The following is a 14,380-nucleotide window of genomic DNA, read 5'->3' as shown; positions in this document are numbered from 1 at the left end:
GGGGGGGTAGCAGAGGCGAGAGAGAGACTCTCTGTAAGTCATGCATAGCAACTTTGCTCAGGCACACTGAACGCCTCTCCAAAAACCAAAAAAACACAACAAGGCTCCAAGACTCCTTCAAGGCAGCTGCTCACTCAGTCAGGAAACCCACATGTGGGAGAAGACACTTCGAGCTTTAATCATCTCAAAAGATCCAAATTTAGATCGAGTTTCCACCAAGAGAACATCTCTTAAATTGGATTTTGATCCGGCTGAAGTGCCGTGCTGCGGCCGTCCTGCTTTTGGAGCAAGAAGATTTAATTTCCCTCCTTCCACTGGATCGTTTACCTGAGGCCAGCCTATCCGTTTCTTTTCTTCCTTTTGGAGATGAGATCCAGTCTTATGCAGGTCAAGCCTGTAGCTGCACAACAATGCAGTGTAAGTGTTTCTGAGCTGATATTTGTGTGTGCATGCACCCTTGCATCGTGTGCTGATTATCTTTTTTTTCTCTGTTTTGGTTATGGGGTGAGTAAGTGTATATGCAGCCTGGGGAGGGGGGCACACAGTGGGCACAAGTTTGTGCATTTTGGCAGTGAACATTGCTGGTCTGATGTGGGAGGCAGTGAGTTTTCCTCCAACACTGAGCGCCTTTGTTGACTTCATAAATTATAGAACAAATCAGCCGTCGGGGTTTATTCGTGTGGTAAACATTTTCTGCATCTGTTAAAGTTGCTGAGATTGTTTTTGAAGTGCAAAATACACTCTTAGACTCTCATTAATACATCTGACATGCTTAATTCTGTAACTAATTGTTAATAGATATGTATTAATGCCTTATTGGTCTGCTATAAGCTGACATTTTTTTGTGTTTCATCTGAAAAATCTCTCGCATCCTCTTTATATTGCATTTATGAAGAACATGGTGGAATATAAGCATTGCATTTTTGGAGGAAAATATTGAACTATACTCCACTCCATTTATTTGTCATATCTAGCCACTAGTTAAATTATATACTAAAGTTATTTTTGCTAAATATAAATCAAATCTGGATGATTAATTATTAGATAACCTACCGTTTTGCAGATACAGCTGATTCTGTCGTTCTTTATAAGCACATAAAGTGTAATTTGGTGATCTGAATACTTACTTCACCACTTTAAAGGAATCTCATACAACACTGTATGAGATGAGTTTGGGAGAAACTGCTTGACTTTGAAAATTTGAGCTTTGTCTGTGTGTATGTTAAATGTTCACAACATGTGTAATTGTTAGGGACTGTGGTAGGAACAGTGGGCGGTTAAAAGGGTAAAAAATGCGACAGGAAGCACTACATGAGAGCAAGAGGGGCATATACGTGATTTTAAACATGACTGTAGAAGAACTTATTAAAATGATGGATTTTCTGCTACAATGTGTGACGGTAGCGGGAGGAACGGAGCTGAAACCTTTTAATAGTGTACAGGCTCTTGTCCTCTCCCTCTCTCGCTTCGATGGAGCCATAAATCTGAACACACTTTGCAGTTATTTCCTATTTGAGACACATTATGATCCACTTTTGGACGAGTTGGACTGCATTAAAAAGTCTGAGTTAATGCCAGCCACCGAGCCCACCGATATATCCACTCGAGGGTTTTCTGGAGAGACGCTCTGACCTCCTCAGCAGTAATTTCCTGTTGCTGTCAGGAACCTCTTTAATTAGTTAGAACCACTGAAATCATAACAGACCTCCTCCTACCATCCTCCCCTCCCCTCCTTTTCATTTCTATATATATCACTCTGCTGCGAGAACCAGGCAGCCCCAGGGACTCCTGTACATGTGTGCTCATGCATGCTCCCTCCTGTGTGCGCTGGTGTCTTTTGTGCAAAAATGTTTTGGTGCAGAGAGCGTGTAGTCTGTGTGTGCATGTGGATATTTTGGCGTGCACCCATGGAATAAAATATTCAGGTGACAAGCAGGCACTCGGGTCCTGGAACACTGGTATTCTTCTGCTTCTCCCAGCTCTCTGCAGGAGCCCTGTGTGCAATTACACTGCCTGGAGTTTCAGATCAGACTTCCCTCAGTATTCCTGCCTGTTTTTGGCTTTTTTCCTGCAGCGTCTTCACTAAAATAATCTAAAGTAGGAAAGAAGACACGTACTGTATGTATCTGTAAATGTTATTGCATAGAGTCACAGATGGAAATGGAGGATAAAGAGCAGAGGGGCGTGCAGAGAGTTGTTGTTGCCTGCAGCCTCGAGAGCACTTTCTGCATTATACATCAACCTCTTTCTTTTTTCTTTCCCATCTTCTTTTCTGCCCCAAGTTGCTGCAGGAGATATCAAAGGCACGAGCTCCTCTTTAACCTCGACTGGATGTGTTTGTAGTTGAATGGTGGGACACAAACGAAGGACACAACTTCTCACCATTGCAGACGTAGTGAAGGTCAGAGCTCGAGGCTCTTGAGTCCGAACAAGAGGCCAGTCGGCGCACTCAGAGAAATTCAGAGCTCCTGTTGCCATTTAAAACACTCAAAGTGCCTTGAAAGGCTGAAAGGACATGAATGGGCCACAGTGAAAATGAACCGAATGACTGGTGATAATTGGTAATTGGCTGTGTTCCGATAGGTTGCTTCTCTAACAGGTCCTGTCTTGGCCTCTAAATGAGATGCGTGACCTTATCATTGGTATTGACAGTTGAATGGTGGGGGAAGAAAATGGCTTTATCTTCCTCCTCTTGGCCTTTTCAGAGGACAGGTGCCAGAGCGAGCACCATTGTGTCTGTGACTGTGGAATACTAAGCATGACTAAAGTCCCGAATGTGCACCATCTTTTGGTGTTAGCTTTTGATTGACTTCTTAGTTTGTTGCATTTTTTTTTTGAGTTCTCAAGCTGTGAAAATATGTGTGATTCCGACATAAAAGATGAAGAAAAAATATAATTAATATGTTGGATTTTGTGCAAGCAGTCCACGTGGGCCAATTTTCTTTTCCCTCTTGTTTTCACAGCAGCACCCAGGGCTGGAAGACGTCAGCCCCAGTGAGGAGGTGACGGATACGGAGGACAACGAAGAGGAGGACCTGGGCGTCCTGGATGACCAGCGGAGCATCATTCTCCACCTGCTGTCGCAGCTCAAACTGGGAATGGATCTCACACGGGTATGACACAGAAACACTGACTCTATAAGAGAGATGGCATCCTTACTTATGAGAATTAGTTCAGCCAGGCCTCAAAGTCATGTACTAAACCCTCCTAAGTTCCTCCTGCAACTGTAACTCATCTTTACATCTATTCTTTCTTCTTTAATGTGTTGTCTGAGTTAATTTGCATCATATTTGTTGTCATTGACGTCAGCTAGGTTCTGTAATTTGGCATCTTTCTACCATAGCTGCTTTCTTCGCCTTGGGCCTTTCATGGATGCAAATGGAAAGGCAGAAGAAAGTCAAGTTACCAAAAAGTTCTTGGCTATGAAGTTTGATTTTAGCAGCACTGACTGAAATAAAATGTGTCACAAAGTGTCTATCTTTCCTTTGCGTTGCTTTCCTAGGTGGTGCTGCCTACTTTCATTCTGGAAAAGCGATCACTGCTGGAAATGTACGCTAACTTCATGGCGCACCCCGACATGTTCCTGTCAATAACAGCGGGGGCCACAGCTGAGGACCGAATAGTCCGCTTTGTGGAGTATTACCTGACTGCCTTCCACGAGGGGCGGAAAGGTGCCGTGGCAAAGAAACCCTACAACCCCGTGTTGGGGGAGACCTTCCACTGTTCCTGGGAAGTTCCTCGGGACAAAGTCAAGCCTTTGGTCAGATCGAACCCGGGGTCGGCTCGGGAGCCAAGCAGAGGCCCCAACAACACACAGCAGGACGAGGACTCACCGGGAAGCTGCTACAGAGTGCGTTTTGTGGCCGAGCAGGTGTCCCATCATCCCCCTGTGTCCGGGTTTTATTGCGAGTGCCGGGAACGGAGGATGTGTGTCAACGCCCACGTGTGGACCAAGAGCAAGTTCATGGGCATGTCTATAGGAGTGTCCATGGTGGGAGAAGGTGAGCCAGTCTACCACAAACCTTCTAAAATACTGTGGGTCAAAAAAAAGTTATCACAGAAAACAATCAAAGTCTCCTGCATTCATGCATTTTGTTTTGATCTTTACTTTATTTTTATTAATGCATACAGCTCTAGCTGTAAGCACAGCCACATGCACCTGTTCTTGATAGCTTCTGTTTGCAAGGGGCAGCCAATCAGAAGAAAGCTGTCTTAAAGGGAGAGGAGAAAAAGCGGCTTGTTAGCAGATGAACCGTGTTATGCACCTGCATAAGATAAATAAGCATAATTTTGAACTGTGAATCATGTAAATCTACTCTGGCAGGGTCAAGAATATGCTATGCAGCCACAAGTGAGAAAAATAGTTCCCCCTTAATAAAGAACAATCCCTCATTTAGTGTAGCTCACCTTCTAGCATCTACAGGCTATGTAGAAAGTCTCTAAACAGTGTGTCTCACCAAAACTGCCTGCCACTGTCTGTGTGAGGACTATAAGATCCCTCCTGTGGCAATCAATAGCCCAGACCTCTCTGCTGGTACTGTTACATCATGTACAGTAAGCTGTCAGGGATGAGTCACCCTGAGCCGAGATACAGGAAGTCCTTGGGCCCAATCAACTAAATCCGGATACATAAACTGACCACCTGCCACCAGGTTGTGATGCAGCAGTTCGTTGTCATGCGCGGAGGCTGATGCTGCCGTCAGAGAACACGATGACCGTCACCCCAGGATCCATTGATTGGTGGATTTATTTTTTGCAGTGGCGTCTTTCCTGACAGCAGCTGATACTGTAGTTTTATAAAGAGGCACTGATACTGATTGGCAGTGAGTCAGCAGCAGAATAAGAAACGGCAGCTGATGCAGCCTGAAAGCTACACGAGATGCTAGATTTCGGTTTGACCTGGATCTCAATGTATGGAGCCTCCTAGAGGTCGTGTAGGATAGAAAAAAAGAATAATAAACCTTTTTATACACTGATGTGCCACATCTGGATTAACTGAAGTTCTTTGCCTTAATCTATGACATGCAAAAGCATCTTTAGAACCTTTACATGATTAGTTGAAAACGTGCTCAGGATGTTATCTCATTACTTGACTGATAATGGACTTCAGTACTCAGGAGAGTGACAGTTATTGAAAATATATTAATATGTATATAATTAACATGAAATTGCTTGTTTGTTTTTTAATATCGTGGCCATCATTAACACTTTTATATAAGTGCTACGTAAGGGTTTTGCTGACTGTAGTGTAAGCTTTGGATTAAACAAATATAAATCCTATTTCTTGAAAAGTTGGGTGATTTTCTAAGAAGAAAAAAATCACTGGAATAATCTATAATATCACTTGAACCTTTATTTAAGTGACAGAAATACAAAGAAAAGTCTTTGAGTAGTTAGTTGCACTTGGAAATGTACAAGATGTCAGGATTTGACAGATGCAACACACATGGCATGTTTACTGATGCATTACATCAGCCCTCCTTTTAATAAAACCTTTTAATCGCTTTGGTACTGAGGATATTATGTTGTGGTTTTGCAGCTGGAAATTTTGTCTTGCTCGCTGTAACGCCTCAACTCACCTCAGCAGTCCTGGTCACTGTTGTGTGATTCTCCTTTTTATGAAGTGCTGTACTTTTTAAACAGGAGATGGATTTGGACTGGCAGCAGGTCAAACGCTCACTCTGTCTGTGAAGTTGTGTCTTTGTAGCCATGAAGACATTGTCCTGCTGAAATGTGCATGATACTTCACCTGCTACCAATTAACTTGCTTAATGCTACAATCACACTAGCAGGGGTGTCAAACTCCAGGCATCGAGGGCCGGCGTCCTGCAAGTTTTGTATAATACCCTGGGTCAACACACCTGGCCTCTGGAGAACTTCTAGGCATGTCGGGGACGCAACTTAGCCTTTAAATGAGCTGTGTTGGATCAAGGACACATCTAAAACCTTCAGGACACCGGCCCTTGAGGCCTGCAGTTCGACATCTGTGCACTAGGGAAAACCACAGAACGACCCAAGGTAGCATGACAAGTATGCAGTCTTGTTGCCCTTGAAATGATTGCTTTGAAGACTGGAATCAGGATTGCAACCACTTGCAGTTAGTTGCAGTCTTCACAGTGACTTTAGTGCAAAAATGGTCAAAGAAAAAGTCGGGGTCAGTCTGCTATCAGGTGTGATTGAATGAGGTCAGGTTCAGATACAGTGCATGCAAACTGTTTGTGATAATATGGAGATTAACTGTTCGCAGAAATTCACATTAACTATTCACATTCAGAGTCCAGGCAGAATCGTATTGGAAACAGAAATTACTCCACAAATACTGATGTTGTTGCTTCAGGACAGTGACTTATGTGGTGTAATTATATGGTGCTCAGCAACTTTCCTTTTACAACCAGTTGAGTCGAGTCTGTTGTTGCAGACAGACTCTGATTGTTGCTCAAAGTTGGACCATGATTATTTTTTAAATGGAAACTTATGGAATTGGCTCATGACAGCCGAGTGACCGGTTTGTTAAGTGAACATTTTGTCGGTCAGGAAAAAATGTAAAACAAAAAGTCAATGCAATAAATGGGCAACCAGCAGCGTTTCCTAATTGGAGGAAACATCCATCAAATTCTGTCCCAGCTTGTTGAATGTTTTTGAAGCCATCAAATTCAAAATTTGTATAATTTTAAAAAATACAGTTACAATTATATTTTTAAATACTTTTATGTACTTCTGTCAGTTAAAGGTTCAGATGAATCAGTACAGATTTTTGTTTGTGTTGCACTTTTCTAAATAACCCAGTTTATATATACGTGGTATTGATCTTCGTATTTAATTGTCTAAAGCACCAAAGCATTTTTACTCAAAATGTGCCCTAATGTAAGAATAATGCTGAAGTATTTGCATCTCTCTAATAGTTTTTCTATGTGTTTGACTCATAAATGAAAAGCTTCGTCACTTGAGCCCCTTGGAGGAGGAATTCATTTCTTATATTTTGTGGTTGCTACTTTTATTTGCTCTAAATGAGCTCTGAATAACTCCACCACCACGAGTTTACTCATTTACCACACAGACAGTTCTTTCAGCAGTACTTGGTTAAGCCTGGCACTCCCGTCGCTGGTTTCTCTCACTCTGTGTCATTATGTGCTCACAATAGGACCGCATGCAGTTTTTTCCCCTGAAGGCATCTTGCAGTGAAACAGCTAAACAAGTGACCTCTTGCAAACACGAGGTTATGATGGTAGAGCTGAAAATTGTTCGTGGTCATGAGAGGGGCATGGGAAAACTTGATCTAACTAAATCTCCTTGTACACTGATGACACACATGATGTTGGTGAGTGGATTATTAGAAGCACAATAGCTTTTCTTTATGGGGATTCCTGAGAGACTGAAACACAAACAAGGAGCCCAACGAGATAAACTGGTTTCTATTTTGCTAAATATTCTCCAGTGTAGCTAATAGCTTTTATAATTGCAAATTAATACAGGTTCAAACTATATATATCCCATAATTCCGGTGTTTGATCACTCTGTTTGGCAAAATTTAAAATTCAATTCAATTGATTAATTCCTGGCACAGACGCAGCTTTTAAGTCTAGTCCAAATGTTCAATTGGGTTGAGGTCAGAGCTTTAAGAAAGCCATAACAGCAACTGGTAACTTTTTTTTTTATCAGTTTCAAAACCAGTTTGATGTATATTTAGGATCATTTTCCTGTTATAACTGTGTCTAAGTTTCAACTGTTCATTTGGGTTGTTCTTTATTATTCCATCCACTTTGTTGACTGTACCATCACCACTAGCAGCAAAACAGCCCCAGAGCATGATGCTACCACCTCCATGCTTGACAGCTGGTACAGTGTTCTTAGGTTTGAAAGCCTCGCCTTTACGTCTCCAAACAGACCTCGTTACTGTGGCCAAATTACTGAATCTTTGTGTCATCTGACCATAAAACTTTTCTCCAGAAAGCATTTGGCTTGTCCAAGTGCGCAGCTGGAAATTTCAGTCAAGCTTCAAGGTGTTGATTTTGTAGCAGGGGCTTCTTTCTTGGTCTACATCCTCTTAGTACGGAGGCGATGTAAAACCTGCTTCACTGTCACAGTGATGCTAGTGTTTCAGCAGTTTCCACTTTATGGCCGGCTTGATCCTTGGTGGTTCATGGGTTGCACCTGAACATCCCAACCTATTTCATTTGAAGGCGACAGTTTTGTTCTTCACACAGACTGCTAAGTTACGACACATCCAGATAACTTGTGTTTAAACTGATCACCTTTGAATCTGCAGTTTAGAAATGGGTCTAATAGCTCCAACCTGTTAAAATCTACAGTTCTCAGATCTTCACTGAGTTCCTTGGACTTTACCATTGTCCTTAGTATTGGTCAGTCCAAGGAGTGCTGTCAAACAAATCATTGCAAGCCCAAAATCACAATGACTACCATGCCTAGGATGACTGGATGTAAACTTCTGACTATCTTGAGCATCTCAAAAGCAGATCATGCAGTCTGCTTTTTATCTTTTATTTGGTAAATTTGATGATTTTTGTTGTTCCTGTGCAATCCAGAGCTGGAAGCTGCTCATGGATCTGTTCTGAAATGCACTGTGACACATCTGTTGGAATCAGACATCATCTTGAGTGGTTTTGGTTCAGCTCCTTTTTATTGTCTTAGACTATATTAGATTGGCTTTGCATGATTCACAATTCAAAAACAATTCCCATCTAAATGTCCTATTATTTCATGTGTGCACGTTTGATGTAAGTGTAAAGTTTTTAAAGAGTGTCTAATGTCTGTATCTGCTGTTTAAGTCTCCAGGCTGCCTTCTGTGTTTCATAAGCGAAAAATGCTCAGTCAGTGACGGGCACATAGCTGGCTTAGTATCCATATACGAAGCCCACGCATTTAATTACTTTGACAGCTGATTGTGTTTTCAGACAAAGGCGGATGGTGTGCAGGCAAATCAGCTGTGCTGGCATTCCTCACCTGATTTAAACTTCTTGGAAAATGGCGTTCTCACTCAAACAATTCATTCTCACAATGAGCTTCAAAAAAAATAAATAAATAAAAATAAATTCTTGTAGCTGCTCTCATCGTATCCTGTCGGACTGACTTTAAGGGCTCCGTCTCTTTCTCCCCGTAGGAGTCCTTTATCTCCTCGAGCACGACGAGGAGTACGTCTTCACATTGCCCTGTGCCTACGCCCGCTCCATCCTCACTGTGCCCTGGGTGGAGCTGGGGGGCAAAGTCTCCATCAACTGTGTCAAGAGCGGCTACTCGGCCACAGTGACCTTCCACACAAAGCCTTTCTACGGAGGGAAGGTACATCGGTGAGTATTCCCCCCTCTGCGATAGCTTCTTTATACATGTGATTCAGTTTAAGGACGGCTGGTTCTTGTTCACTTCAGGGAAGGCAGAGGAAGCGAAATAATTCATCTGTGAGGTTATCAGACTCTTACATATGACAGATTATGTCACCAACAGTAGTAGTTCATGCATGCAGTGGATTTCACAGCTTATGCTTCTGTCTTAACGTTTCAGTATTTGTGAGTTATTTTATAAAATGAAATATTTTAGCTGATTTAAGCAAAGAAAATACAGGAAATGTTTGCCAATAATTTGGTCATAAAGAACATTAACTATCTGTCGCACCAGAACTCTTCTTCACCATTAAGAGAAAACAATGTTTCCCACACACTGAGTAGATGCTTGCATAAAGTTGATGTATTGAGCACACTTATGGTGTCAATGTGGCATCATCAGTGTGAACCAGGAAGTTTCATAAGAACAATCCAGGTGTGGCAGGTGGATGCTCTCCCTGAACCTGTTGCATGCAGTTTGAATGCTTCTGCTCAGTACCAAGAGGGTTAAGAGTCTGTGGCTGGGATGTCTATGGTGAGAGGACCCTCTATGTCTTCCTCCTGCATTGTTCTCTTTACAGGCTCTGGATGGCACTTCAGTTCACCCTGTTGGTCAACAGATGATAGGGATTGCTTGAGGAAGAGCCTACGGATCCAAGCATTGCTTGTTGCATAACTTTTTCAAGAAAATCATTTATTACTTGAACCAAATAATATGGAGAGCTTTGCTCTTTTTGTCTTCCTGATTAAGCCAAACAAATAAGTCACAACTTCCTGAAAAATGATTGGAGTAATGTGATTTAGCGACTAAGTAAAGACAGGCGACCATTTAAATTTTGTGACCATTTTCTGACAGTGGTGGTGGAGAGTGCGACCCAACACTGGTCCAAAATCTTCCACAGGCATTTAGTAGACTTGAGATCCAGTAATGGTAAATGCCGTAGCGTGTTACTTACATCGTTTTCATAATCAAACAACTCAGTGACCCCTTAGGCTCCTGTGGATGGACTGAGAGATCACGTTTCATTCCGAGCCACCTTGAGCTCAAGCTCACCGTGTTTCCTTAAATTTAGTCAACAGATGGATGTCACAGTGTAAGCACAGTATGGAAGGTAGTTTTAGTAAAACTGCTTCAATAAAGGAACTATTTGGCGATTAAACTCTGATGAAACTGAATAATGGCAGAGCAGAGTAAGTAGTAGGTGACGATCCATGCAATCTAGATGTTGGCAGTGTTGGAGATGAAGCAGGTGGAGAATTGGATAAGGCTCTGAGCAAACAAATGAGGTGGAGATTGGGAGTCTGAAAGTCAAACTAGAAGAGCAGCACTGGGATTCAAAGCACAGGGAACAGAGGAGCAGAGTAATGATGGCAGATGTGGCTTTGACAGCCCAGAGAAGACAAACAGCCCAAACACCCATTAATTGATTTTAAGTGCATGTATATATCTTAAATATCTGCTTGCTAAAGGCTGCTTTTAACTTAACAACAACAATGGTCTCCGTCTTGCTGCCATAGGGTGACAGCAGAGGTCAAGCACAACCCGACCAACACCATCGTGTGCAAAGCACAGGGAGAGTGGAACGGCACGCTGGAGTTCACGTACAGCAGCGGGGAAACCAAAGTGATCGACACGACCAAGCTTCCCGTCACCAAGAAGAAGCTGCGGCCGGTGGAGAAACAGGCGAGGACAGAATCCAGGTGAAAGGCAGCAGAGTTCAGTGAGCATTTTGGGAGCGTTTCACACTCATTTGCCCTCCGACACGGTTTTAAATGTGTTTTGGCTTATAGGCGGTTGTGGCAAAACGTCACCAAGTCGCTGAAGGAAGCGAACATCGACGAGGCCACGGAGCACAAACACAGACTGGAGGAGTGTCAGAGAGGGGAGGAGAGGCAGAGAGCAGCTGATAACAAACCCTGGATGCCCAAATACTTCACTAAAGAGGTACTGCAAGAGCAATAAGATTCAGTCTGAGCTCTAGTTTGTAAACATTCCTATTTCAAAGTATATCCCACTGAACGGCATAATACTATATTTAATAAATAGTGCGCTTCATTTACTGTGAAATCTGAGTGAAAATCTTTGCATTATTTAGTCGCCCTGACAAGCAAAAGAATTTTGAGCCTTGCTGATTGTTTCAGAAGTAAGCTTTATTTTTACCTCGAGGTAACGCCTCTCCCCTTCTCATTAGTAGCACACACAGCGCTTGTAACTGTGTGATTATACTGTGTGCTGTTTTTGTGGTGATACATTTTTGGGTCACAAACTAAATGTTAGGTTTAGTTCTTGCTTCTGCAAAGTCGTGCTGCTTTAATCACCTTTGCTTCCACTATATTGCTGTCTACTGTACAGAAATGGACTGGTTCTTATGTAAAGCACGTTATACACTATGACTCAGGCACACAAGCAGTTTTTTTTTCTACATCTAAGTGTTTTCTATCTAACATTCATGCACAATTACATATAAACACATCAGAAGCTCTGGGTTCAGTATCTTGCACAAGAATACTTTGGCATTCATACTGGAAGAGATGACCTGCTCTACCTCCTGAGCCACAACCACCTGTAGAGAGAACTAGTACAAGTGTATGTGCAAAACATTGATTAAGTTCATCTTTTCTTTTTGCTTTTCACTTCCAAAAGATACATTTTGTTCCATATGAAGTGAAACATCCTTTTATATATAATTGACTGATTCCAAGCTCCAGAGTGAAGTTTCTGCAGTTGTCATGTGATCTGCTGGTGTTGGTGGTGGTTGGTTCGCTCTGTTTTTACCAAGTCCAGAATCAACACAGATTTTAGAGCACTTTGTGCTTCAATCATCAGCTGACTGGCTTTATCAAGAAGACTACAGATGCTAACAGAGCAACGTGGACTTCAGCTTTGTGCACTGCGTTGGTGTTACTGATCTCTTCGACTCACACTGATGCAGTAATTTGCGGTAAATGAGCCCATGAGCCAAGTAATGGTGTATAAATTAGCATACTTTTCAAAAGTTGGACTTTACTGCTTTCTGAATCCTATTTTGATTGATTTTAGGAAATAATGTTATAATCTAAGACGCTGGATTTCTGATTTTCATATGCTATCAAGCATAAAGAGCTTTTATACAATATTGCAAGTTTTTAAAGATGCACTGGGTGGGATTTAAATGGGCCTTACTTTGTAAATTTTGGTAATTTGATCCAAATTTGAGCTTTATTTTCTTAAAAGGCTTTTTCTCCCTCACCTGTGCAGGGGGATGGTTGGAGCTATAATAACCCGCTGTGGAAGTCAACCTGACATCAAAAACGCTCCTTTCTAATGGACTATAACAACTCCAGTTCCCCGTGCTGAGGAGGATGGGGGAGGGGGTCAAACGAGGGGAGCGGCGTCCCCCGTGGACCTTCAGACCCCACCGAGTGACACTACGGCGACACAAACAGGAAACAAACAAGGTGCCAAATGGATCTCCACAGTTTGGGACTCCTGGGGAGAGCAGTACATTTTATATACAGTTGGTAGTATTCAAAGTAGAATATTTCTATTTTTCACCTGTCAAGGCCTTTTTTTGCACACACACATAGTTTATGACGCCTGCCACTAGTGTCCCACTTTGTATTTTTCTTTTTAATGATCAGCGCGTTTTTCTCAGAAATCATCAGTGTTTGTTCCAGGTTTCATGCCATGTTAGAGTGGATCACTTCTCCCGTAACACATAATACTGTAGTTCCCAGATTAGTTTGTTTATAAAGCACTTTTAACATAGAAGTAAATCTACTATTTTGTATCGATGGCTTTTACCAATCAGGTTGGGTCTCTCAGAGCTTTAGAAGAATTAAGGAAACCTAAGCAGATTTAAAACTATTTAAAATCAAATGTACTATATTAGATGATTTAGTATATATTAAAATAGAATATATTACAGCAGGTTACTAGAAAGTGAAGGTCCTGATTGTTTGTGTCTGCACTATGAATGTATCTTGGCACATTTTAATTGTACAGTATGCTTTCCCATCTTGTACTGATGGCTATTACACATGCTTACGACAGTATGTTGCTCTATCACCTCTGCCTACCAGATGAGCTCCATTACTACCTCTCGTTTCACCATCACACGCTTTTTCTTCCAGAAGAAAACACCGGTTTGTTTGTATTGTAGCCAAGAGCTCCTCTAATCGGTGTTGTATCTGCGCCCCTCAGATGACACGTCCATAATTAGGGAGCCCCTGTACACCCCGTCTGTGCCTCCTGAAGTTAATACTTCTTTGTTTCAGCTGTGGTGATGATTATGGATGAGGCAGCTTGCAGGAACATACAGCCATGTTATCACATTTTGGGGGTGGTGGTGGTGGGGGAAAGAGGCTGCCTCTGTGAAGATGAAGGTCTGCCAGAATAACAATCACTGGGACACTGCAGGAAGAGGTTCATACCACTGTGTACTCGCGTTTTTATGTCTACATTTGACGAGATATGTGACGATTATTCAGACTGATCGGCTTTTCTACAATAAAGTAAAAAGGTTTTAAATGAAAACTGTTTATTTTTTGTCATAAAAGAAAGAAAACCGCACAACCCCGCCTTAGGTTTTTAACGTATGACAGTATTTGTATGCAGATGAGCTCACCCACTCCATGATGATGCTCTGCATTATATATGTGTGAAAAACAAACCTGTCAGACATTTAGACCAATGTTGGAGCTTGTTTTACACAAACACTGACTTTGGCCTTACATGAATCCAACAAGCAATTATTAAACGTGTTTTCTTTAATGAAACCTGGGAACATCTGGGCTCGGGCAAAACTCGTGCATACAGCATGTTAGCTGTCACAGGTGGCCAACCTCTTTTTTTCCCCCTAGCCATGCTAATACAACTTCAGTTCAATTTTATTTATATAGCAGTCACAGCTGCATCACAGGGCTTTATACTGCAAGGTAGAAGCAATGCAGCAGGGGTGTCAAACATGAGGCCCGGGGTTCAGTATTGCCCTGACAAAGATTACAATCTGGCCAAAATATGAATGAGGGCATACATTTTTAGACTTTTAACAGTATTTTTTTTT

The 14,380-nt window shown here is 42.0% G+C and overlaps 1 protein-coding gene across 2 annotated transcripts in view; it reads left to right on the top strand.

Annotated features, from left to right (window-relative positions):
* The window catches only part of LOC102294758 (oxysterol-binding protein-related protein 10), a 92,174-nt gene extending 77,800 nt beyond the window's left edge, over positions 1-14,374 (top strand). The window contains exons 8-13 of one of the 2 annotated variants that reach the window (XM_005927666.3): positions 2,967-3,113; positions 3,503-4,001; positions 9,119-9,305; positions 10,854-11,036; positions 11,127-11,280; positions 12,574-14,374. In XM_005927666.3, the coding sequence (XP_005927728.1) occupies positions 2,967-3,113; positions 3,503-4,001; positions 9,119-9,305; positions 10,854-11,036; positions 11,127-11,280; positions 12,574-12,618 (1,215 nt within the window). In that variant the 3' untranslated portion in view covers positions 12,619-14,374. Of the gene's footprint in view, positions 1-2,963; positions 3,114-3,502; positions 4,002-9,118; positions 9,306-10,853; positions 11,037-11,126; positions 11,281-12,573 lie in introns of both variants that reach the window. The other variant, XM_005927665.3, reaches the window with a different exon arrangement.
* Positions 14,375-14,380: the final 6 nt, after the last annotated feature.

This window comes from Haplochromis burtoni, unplaced genomic scaffold (genome assembly GCF_018398535.1).
Source record: "Haplochromis burtoni strain Fernald_Lab_line unplaced genomic scaffold, NCSU_Asbu1 Contig_90, whole genome shotgun sequence".
Classification (NCBI taxonomy): Eukaryota; Metazoa; Chordata; class Actinopteri; order Cichliformes; family Cichlidae; genus Haplochromis; species Haplochromis burtoni.
Note: the sequence above shows the minus strand (reverse complement) of the source record. Positions and strands in the feature narration are given on the sequence as shown.